General features: G+C 39.9%; 1 protein-coding gene across 1 annotated transcript in view; it reads left to right on the plus strand.

The window, feature by feature from the left end:
- Positions 1–10539, plus strand: part of GINM1 (glycoprotein integral membrane 1) — a 23803-nt gene that overhangs the window by 4446 nt on the left and 8818 nt on the right. The window contains exons 2-3 of the mRNA XM_009324128.1: positions 8694–8753; positions 8931–9027. Of these exons, the coding sequence (XP_009322403.1) occupies positions 8694–8753; positions 8931–9027 (157 nt within the window). The remainder of the gene's footprint in view (positions 1–8693; positions 8754–8930; positions 9028–10539) is intronic.

Raw genomic sequence — 10539 nt, forward strand, 5'->3', positions numbered from 1 at the left:
GGTGACACCGAAGGGCGGTGTGCCGGGTATGAGGGGTTTTTTTTCCGGCTGTAGCGCTTGGCAGCCTGAGGTCTGTTACCCCTACTTACAGTGCTTGACCTGCTGCTCAAGTACATTTTGGTCTAAAATGTACAAAAGGGCAAAATTATGCATCTGCCACAAATTCGGTTACCATGCATGTAACGTTTCCCCCTTCCCTTTAATGTTCATTTATATAGGATTTGATATGCCAAAATAAATATCTTGACAGGTTGAGGGGAGAGATGTACTTATATTGTATTTTTATGCTTGTCCACCCCCATCTTGATGGTTCGGTGCTATAGAAGTACACAGTGCATTAGGTCCACATTTGCTCCTAGTGATTCCTGTGCTCTTGAATTGAACCAAGAAAAGGTTTTCAATGTATTGGTATATTATGGGGCATCGCGCTGTCTGCTTTTCCATTCCCGTACCTATGTTGTACTTTGGTAAGATTAGTTTTAAATTCAATTTGGTGGCTTTTTAAAGAATGGAAGGAGTTTTTTGGGTACTACTTAGGAGATCTCAGTGGGAATAAAAAGATGTGCCATGGCACTGGTGAGCTTTGACGTCTAGAATTACAGAAGAGAACTGAGTACTTCTGTCTGTACTTGAATCATGACTGAATACATCCTCTAATTTTTATAATAGTGATCTCTAAAGCATGAGATTGCAAAGAGGGAAGAGCTGTGTTGGGTTTGTTGTTTATCCAATGTGAAGTTGCTGTCATGGGAGTACATTTATTATGGCTTTTTTCCCTCCACAGTTTGGTTTTGGTTTTGGTTTTTTTTTCATTTAAGTAAGACCTTTCCAAGAAAGCCTAACAGAGGCCCTGCACTGGCACATCCTGTGCTGCAAAGCAGGATTCCTGGGCTTACTTCCTGGTTTCTGCTACTCTGAACATTTGAAGAGAGATCTGCTTAGCTCTGATTTCGAAATGGGGATCTAGATCTTCAGACACCTGTAAAAGTGCATCTGTGCTTGAAGTCAGGTGCTCTAAAGAGAGCAGAGAGAGCTCAGTCCTCAGGTATTTTGCTTATGCCTCAGAAAGGGAGTGCTAGCTTGAATTTGCCAGAAGACACATGAAGTGACAATAGAATACAGACCTATGCTCTAGCTTACCTTCTCCCTAGAAACTATCCCACTTTCACACCAGAACCTCAACTTAATAGCATTAGAGTTGTTTGTCACAGCTGGCAATTGTACAAGGTGTGGAGGCACATCTGTGCATGCTATCTTTGGATCTGAAGGTGTGAGTGAACATGGCACAGGGTGCCGGAGCAGGTCCCGTGGAAACCAGCTTGGGGTCAGAAATAGAGTAGTTACGTTTCAGAGTGCTAATACGGCTTGACTTAGTAACTGGGGTGTAATGCCTTATGGGCATAGCTGCGCTGTGGGGTTGAGTTTGTCCATTTGTGCCGTACTGCTTAGGTGGTCTGTCAGCTCAGTTTTTGCTAGTTGGAAGTGTCTGCACTTGTTTAGCTTTATACTGGTGTGGTGGCATACGTATATGCAGAAAAGCTCTTTTAAGAGTCAAAAAGGGAACATAGACATTTTTACTTCAGTATTTTTTCTTTTTAAATCTCAAACTTAAAAAAATAAAAACTTGTATTTCCTCCTGCACTATTGTACATTTTGTACATACAGGATCATTTTTGATGTAGAAGGAACAGTACATCTTGAGAAAGTTTTGAGTAGAAGAATTGCTGGGTTTTGAGCGTGACCTGGTGGCCTGATAGGAACGGAAGTGCCTAAGCAGTGGGAATAGGCAGAGTGGGAATGCTGCGCTGTCAGGTTGGCTTCAGAAGCCACGAGCTTGACGACAGTGGGCGGTGGGGTCGGAATAATCATGGTCTTTCCTCAGAGTGGCTTAGGAGCGCAGACTGGTTGGGAGCAGGCAGCATCAACATGTTCAGCTTTTCTTTTACTGGATACCATGACTGTGCCCTCTACAATTCTGTGAGCCCACTGGCAGCATACTACTGATAGCTTCACATTTTGTAATTCTTGTATGCGGTATTAAAGTTTACCTCCAAGTTGATGGCCATGATGGAAGGACTGAGGAAAAACCTTGAAACATTGGAATAACATTTTGTAAGGCTGAAACGCTTTTGTTCAGCTCTGGAACGTGAACGCCTCCATTGTTGTGCAATACTTGCCATTTCTTAAATAAGCTGTTTTGAAAACTGGACTTCTTTTTTTTTTTTTTAAAAACTAGCATGTATGTTTTGATTTTTTCTTTCTCCTCCTGAAATTTGGATGAGCAAAACTGGATTAGAGATTGATATGATATTAGACAAAGTTTAAAAAAAAAAAAGGCAAGGAATGATGCAACAAGACAACCAATCTTCTCATTAAAGTTACGTGTTTTTCTGGTGCAAGGTCAAGAATTAGGTTTTGTGTTTTAGAGTATCTTTTTAATGTGCTGATAGGAACTGGCTAAAAGCACAGTGGGCTGAATGCTAATGCTGTGTTGTTTGCTTACTGTGTTTGCCTCTTGATGATTTAGGTTTAGCAGTGTTCTTTCTAAATGGCTTACTTGCCTACCAGACTTTTATTTTTAGTTTAGTTGCCTGACAAACATTGTTTTCAGGTTATTTGTTGGCTGTGAGAAACCTCTGTGTGGATGGATTATTTCACAACAGAAGAAAGTAATTCTTCACTACATCAACCATTTGAGTATGTATGCAGTGGGTGTAATGTATTTTAATCAAAGAAGAAACTTGTCAATAGTGACATGCTGAAATGTTTCTTTCGTTGCTTTATGCCAGTTTCTCTATTAACAGCCTGGCGCATGTTCTGAACTTTATGCCTAAAAGATCTGACATCATCTTTCCATGTATATTGATTAAATTAAGGCAGTATGATGCAACCATGTCCCGGTGATGTGAGATTAAGTATTTACCTTTAAAACTCCTGATAAAATATTCATAGTATAAGGTGATTTAATAGGGAGAAAGCAAAGGTGATTAAGTTTAGCAATTATATGTAGAATTATATGTCCATCTGTAGGGCAAAGGAAAGGCTAAGCAATATTATACTAAGAATCATCGCAAAACAAGGAAGGAATGTAAGTGTGCTTGTTCAGAAAAGTAAAGGAAAAGCATCACGTTAGATTTTTCATTTTAACAAAGATAGTTCAGCTTTAGTTACTTAAGCAAATACTGGATTTCATTATCTTACCCTAAATATTGTCATGCAGTTTAATAATGCCAAACCTTATTGAAGAAGAATTTGTACTAAAATTTTGTAAAATGTGAGGGACTAATCATCGTCCTGCAAACTTGTCAAGTCAAACTTGTCATGTCAAACTTGTACCATGATTATTTCTTAACTCAGTTATGCCTGCCTGCAGTTAAGACTCATCCTACAACATAGCTCTGTTTTGAGTCTGATGAAAGAATTATGAGAAGCATAGGCCACGGAGCCCTGGATTGCAAATATACAGTTACACTATTTGGAGCCAGTTGTCCGTCTGAGTGCCAGGACTCAAATGGTATGAGTTTGGGTGGTAGTTTTGTTTGCCTGTTCAAACACCTTTTTCCCATAATCTCTTTTCAAATTTGGAAACAAGTTATTAATTTTGTCTTATCTGTTTGGCAAGCTTCATTGGACTTTATATTTTCCTGTCACAAACAGGATATCTTGATAGTGCCTGTGTAGTTGCTGCGAGGGGACTGTCTGTCTTCCAAGTCTCCGTACAGCTGGCTGTCTTGCAAGGCACTATGCCATCTGTTCCTAGTGCTGCCCACTTTACTTCCCACAGGCCTTCTAGTGCAGAAAGAGCCTTGCCCGGACAGCCTCAATAGAGAACAGCTGTGCTTTAAGTGGGCTGGCTGCTAGCAGCTGAATCTAGAAGGGGTTTATGTGACTAATGCAGTTGTGTAGGAGTTAACAGTTACCCTGTACTGGGAGAAACTGAATGGTGCACGCCATCAGGTACCCGCTGCCCGTGGAAGAAGTTTTTCTGTGATTCTGTAATCAGATCTGTTTGAAGTTCTTGCGTGATTAGACCCGACAGCTTTGCCTTGTGCAGCGTTTTTCATAAAAGGCTAAGATTAGGTGAAATGTTCTCTGTAGATTTGTGTGGCATTGGTATGGGGAGTCTTTAAGAATTAATGAATATTCCCTTTTTAACTTATGCCAGATGCTTTATATTCTTCACTGCCATCTTGCTCTTCTGCTACTACTGTGATTATACTGCTCCAGTTAACACTCCTAGGTTCTGTTGCAGCACATGGTAAAAGAGAAAGGATGAGAAAATGATCACTACCTGCTTATCTCTATCGGTCCAAGTTCACAAAAATTCACTAGTTCACTGTAATGTATGTCGCCGCACTGTTACTGCTGTTGCCTTGCTGTCCTGGAAGAGAATGACATACGTTTGTGGTAGAAGTGCTGTCCTCTTTACAGGTACTGTGGCCCTTACCACTGTAAATATCACTGCCAGAGCACTAAAACAGTGATGAGAAATTGTAGGAAAACTCAGGAGAGACATCTGCATCCTATAACAGCATTAAGAATGATAGGACCATTTTTAGTGTAAAGTGGAGAGTTTTGTGTGAAGGCATTCAGCAGCACAGGAGGGGATAAGGTGCTGTGAATGATGGAACGGGTGTCAGTGGTAAGCTGGAAGCACAACCTGTTTCCTAGGGACCTGAATTGCTTCTTGGGGCTGTCCTTTGATTCTGACTCTGTCAAAGTGCAGCTTTCTCAAATATTCCAGTGAATTCAGGACCTTTTAAATTACAGGACTGTCCAAAATTTGTGTGAACTTTCATTATATTATTAATACTGAAAAGTGTATTGTAAGTTATACAAACAAGTTTTATACTCACAGTTCAGACTTCTCCAGAACTTGACAGTGCAATATTACGGATTACTGCAGATGACCCATGTCCTGCTCTCAGTGATTTTGTTACTACAGGATTGGCTTACTATGCTTTTGATACACAAAATAAGTGATGTGGGGTTATTTACTTTTCTTAGTACTGAAGTGTATAGCCATAAGACATATCTATAAGACACTCCTGTTGTTTTTTTCCCTTACACAGTGAGTTTTGTTATGGTAACATAAAAAAGTATTTTCTGTGTTGAAATTAAAGGATGTTTCATAATCTGTGAGTCTTCACCCCTAGGATTGGAAAGATGGGTATTTGAGTTATCACTGGAGCACTTTCTAGCAAGTGTGGCTTGTCAGGCCAGGCACTTCATCGTGAAAGCTTGGTACAAGAGCTGTTGGCCTGCCCAGTCTGTTTCCCTCCCAGTTTACGAGCATTAACAATGTATGGCTCTTGAGCACTTATTCATGAGCAGATATCAAGGGGGTACCAACTGGGGTTGTGTTAACAGGGGGAATGCTGTTCATCACCCATTCCCTGCTGGGGGTGGAAGTGAGCCAGCTGGGATGGTGCTCTGCTCTCCTGTGAGCTGCTTGCAATAATCCCTTCCTCTTTCCCCCAATCCTCCTGCCCGGCTTTTCATTGTGTTTGGCACGCATCTTGTGTGTCTTGCCCTCATGTAGATTTTGGTATGAGGTGTGTAGGGTCAGGAAGATTGGCCACAGCAGGACCCGTTGAGTTTTGGGTGCAGCACTGCAGGGGAGACCAGTGGGAAGCCATGGGAAGACAGCAGTGAGGAGCTCACCTCCAAGGAAAGGTTACGTGAGCTGGGAACATTAGCATAAATTCAGGAAGAGTGAGTTGGAGGACTGTTATTTTCCGTGGGAAGATATCGTGAAGAGTAATGAACAACCTGTTCATAAATTGCAGCAAGGAAGCTTCAGGTTAGACATTAGGACAATTTTTAATGTTAAAGCTAGCTGAGTGCTAAATAGTAGTTGAGGAGAGCATGAAATTTTTGGATGTCACTGGAGAGCTTTAAGAATAAGTTAAGTTAACATCTGTCAGGAATGACATCAATATAGTTGGTCCTGACTCTGGAAAAGTTGGTCTTCCTTTGGTCCTTGAGATGTTTCTGTATCAGTTGGGGAACATCTGGAGCAAGAATAATTGAAAACATTATTTGTTAACACCAAAACTTTGAGATCTATTTGAAATGTTAGCAAGGCTGGCACCAAGTCTTTGAGACTGTTTAGTGAAGAGGCGAAACAGAAACATATGACAAATCAGGAGAATGGATGTATAGAACGTGGGAAGTCATCAGTAGAAGAATTTGTTGGATCTGGATGTGAGCAGACTGGTCACGGGAATGGCAAGAATACCAGTTCTCCATTGCTTGTGAACACAAAACTGCAAGGGTCATGGTGTAGCCGCTGTAGCGGAATATTAATCATTGCTCTAAGTTATCGAGCAACTTTATGAACCTGTGCCGTTCAGAGGATGCCCCATCACCTTGCTTCTGATCAGAGGGAGATGCTGCGAGGACAGGCAGACTGTGCAGCAGAGCCAATCCAACAGCCTGTGGCCGTCAGAGCAAGTAGCCCAGCTCCTTCCTCCCAGCTGTGTGCTTGCGTCTCTCGTGCTTGTCTGGCTCTTCCTTGCTTGTCGAACTGACAGAAAAACATTCCATCGAAAAAAGGGCAAGTTTTCCTGACAATTTAGTGAGCTAAATTGGCTCACTCGCTTGGCATAAATGAAAGGGAAGGATGATGTGCAGGTGAGGAGGGATCTACACTGTCTCTTTTACTGGCAGAGGCAGCAAGCTGTTAAGCTGTCTTATTTGTTTGTCTGCACGCTATGGTCCATTTTTTGTAACTTTGACAGCACTGAAGTGATCACTGAAATATTTTAATTTCTTGTTACAGGCTATCAGTCATTTCCTTTTTCTTGTAATCTCAGTGAGTCACTTTGTAGATGTTGAAAAAAGATTGCAAAATACTTTCTGTGGAAAGGAACTGAAATCTCATTTAAGGCTTAAAAACTGAAGGAATATTAAGACTGCCTGGAAAATCCATCTTTTGGGCCCTTTGAATCCCCAGAAAACAGAAAAACCTGAGAAGTCATGACACAAGGTTTTGGTAATCTGTTAAGCAGTTTGTGGGTGTAAATGAAGTACAGCTCTGAATGCTAGATAAAGAGCTAAAAGTTTTAGTGTGGTTTTTTTTTTAATATACAGAATTCTTAAATCTTGAGAAGAAAATAAGTGGTTTGAGGAAGTTACAGGATGACAGAATAGATTACATCCTGTGATTATATTATTGATCTGGTTTATATTTTCAGTAACAGACTTCCAGTTCTCTAAGTAAATTGGTAATTTTAATTTACTTTGAATAGCTAGGATTTAAGTTTTGAAGAAAAGTCAGTATAAACACCTGTTTCCTAGAAAGGGCATTGAGAGAGAGATTTCTCTTTGGTCTCAGTGGCCAGAGAGTTTTCCTACTGATTTGACAAATGCATCTGAAGCATCAATGACAAGTAATTTCCAACCAAAAGGTTATCTATGTTAGATTTTAAACCATGCTTCTCGTGATGCCAGATTTCTGCTGAATCAGATTTGGATGTTGTTTTTCAGTGTTTGGTAATCCTGGCTGCCTGTGTATACTGAAAAACACCCATTGTTTTAAGGAATTTTTAACGTTATAGACACAATTCAGAAGCTCTCTGTTCATGAATTGTGACTATATTGTGCTAGGTACTGTATATTTAAAGTATTTCCTGCCTGAAAATTTCGTGTTTTATAAAAATACCAAACAAAAAGCCTTTTTATGTATTGAGTTTTTTTTAATTTATTTTAAATTCTGGGCAAGTTCAACTTTCTGTTGAGACATGACTCCCTTTTTAGCTGTTAGTTGTGAAACCATGACTCAAACACAGAGCTAAAGAAGATGCTGTAGGTATGGAGAAGTTTTCCAGAGGAAAATGAAACGTGATTAGAATAATTTAAGGCTCCCAAAAGGCAAATAAGGAGCTTAATATTATTTTTGAAGAGGTGACTCAGGAAAGCAGTGTGGCAATCATTACTTTTGGCTATATCCAAGAGAGGTTTGGCTGTTTTAAGTAGGTTTTGTCAGGGGCAGGCCTGGGAGATTTAAGGTCCCATCTGCAAAAGAGCCCCTGAAATTACAAGGGTGAAATCAGAGAACAGAACGAGTCAATAAATTACAGCAATTAGGGTTTGAAAGAAGGAAGCAAATCCCCATTAGCTGTGCGTTTGGAGGTGTCCCATGTGGCGTAATTTGGGAATGATAACCAAAGAAAAGAAACAGCATTACTGATTACTGCTGACACTGAAAAAACTGAGTGTTCTTTAGTATGGGCTAACGTGTATTAAATTATACTTCACCTTGAAGACTAAGTTAAAAAACATTTACAGAGAATCTGATTTGCACCTTGTATTGTCTATTATTTTTCAGCTGAGAGGCTTCTTTTCCATTATATCCATGTGAAACAAGTTCTCCTGAGAATTTAGCTTGATTATTATTATTATTTTATCTTGATTTTAAAAAGCCCTTTATACATAAGGGGATGCAGCTGTCATTCTTTCTCACCAATCCTCTTTATTAAAAAGAGAGGGGAAAAAAAAACCCCAACCCTTACATGAAACAAGTAAGCGTTTTCCTCTTTCTTCCGTCTGCTGGATAGAAAGCCTGGAAATGTACTCTGGGGATTGCACGTAGTCATTCTGTTAGGACAGTGTGTGAAAGCTGCCAGTGGCCTGCAGCGGCTTATGTGTTTCCTCAGAAACTGACATCTCTTCGCACTGTTGTTTTCCAGGAAACCATCAGAGTCAATGTTATGATGTTGAAAACCAATGGAGAATTTCACAAAGGACAGGTTTGTCCCATTTTTATATTTATTCAGTGAATTAATATGCAGTGAAACAAAGTCTGCATGTGGATGCAAATACATTGTTTTGTCTGATGTCAGTCAGTATGAAGTGTGTTCGTCTGAGAACGGAACTGTAGCATAGGGCCAGGAACCATACACTCATTCTGTCTGTCTTTCTTTCAGGTTGTTTTTAATATCACCTATGTTAACGGACAGGTATATCTAAATGATTTTCCTATGAAAAGCGGGGTTGCCCACATAACATGTCGAACAGTATTATGTGAGTATTCTCTTTTTTTGTGTTTCCCCACCCCTGGGGTATTTGGCTTCCTTGTTATCTAGTAGCCAAAGGTTACAATGGCTACCTGTTCTCCTACTGTGCAAACCTGAGCATTGTAGAAGCAAATAATTTCCCAAGGTAGGACAATTTTCCTACAAAAAGGGGTGGAAAAAAAATCTTACTGCCTTGTTCGCAAGTCACATTCACATGCTTGTATGTAAATGGTCTAATCTGAAATCCAGACTCTGCCTATCTTTTCAAAAGAATGTTTTGCACTACAAGCTAGACAACGTAAACAGAAGGATGCAACTCCACCCTGCTAATGGCTGTGTCCCTATGTTGGTTGGCATATATCCAAAAAGAGATTCAATAACAAAAGTACGAATTATTGTTAGGAAGATCTTTTAATTATCTCATTTCTGTGTCTATTGGACAAGCAAGTTTCTGCTGCATAGGATATTATAGCACAAATACTGCGGTTTTGCTAGTGTCCTGCAGTGGTTAATTACTTTGACTTATCTTGAAACTGCTATTTTTTCCAGTGATGCAATGCTACACCTTTTGTGAAAGACCAGAAAGTACTGTGATTTTTTTGAGATACACAAAGCATACTGTATAATTAATTAAACAAGGGCCATTGTGCTCATTTGATTGAAGCTTCTGTTGTATTCAGAATGATCTCCTGGTGGATCAGGTGCGGTCAGTCTCTAGCTTGGTTTCTGAGGTCATCCTCTCCTTACAATCAGACATTTACTTAGAAAGTACTAATGCTTTTTCTAAATTGCTTCTCTGAGCCATGACCTTGTTTCTTGAACCCTTCCTTCCCAAGCATGATCAATTATTAATTTGACACTGTTTCTTTTCTGGAGAGAGAGAGCAGTAATTCACTTCTCTTTCTGGGACAGTTATGTTCCTATTGCTTCTATTTTTTCTATCCTAGGGTAGAAAAACATGGCAAAATGCCATTTACCTGCAAGATATTTGACTCCAGAAAACCAGAAATTATTTTATTGACTAATTCTGAGAGGTACTGAGCACTTTACCGTAGTTCCTATTAATTTCCCAAGTCATAGTTGTATAGCTTGCAGTGACTACAATTACGAATGTGAATCTGAAACAGTGAGGAAAATACTGATACGACCTGGGAGCTAGGAACCTGGAACTCTCTATCTCCGTGTTGGGGTCTGAGTCTTCAGCACAGTACCTCTCTCTGTTATCTGTAAAGTAATGCTTATACTATTTAGCTACTAAATCCTTGATGACAGATTCAGATAATGTTTGGAAAATGCTAAAGGAATATCGAGATACTTCTTACCTGTTAACAGAGGGGAAAAATACTCCTGAATGTATGTAAAAGCCAAACGAGCCAAATACTCGTGCTCTTGAACATTAGAGACAAGACCAAGTCTCCTGAATGGTATTTTCTTGACACTGTTGTCAGATCATGCCTGACACCTATATCCCCGCTTGAAGTTCCCACAAATGTCAGTTTTGGAAGCGCGAGTGTCTTTC

Source organism: Pygoscelis adeliae, unplaced genomic scaffold (assembly GCF_000699105.1).
Source record: "Pygoscelis adeliae isolate BGI_AS28 unplaced genomic scaffold, ASM69910v1 Scaffold105, whole genome shotgun sequence".
NCBI classification, from domain to species: domain Eukaryota; kingdom Metazoa; phylum Chordata; class Aves; order Sphenisciformes; family Spheniscidae; genus Pygoscelis; species Pygoscelis adeliae.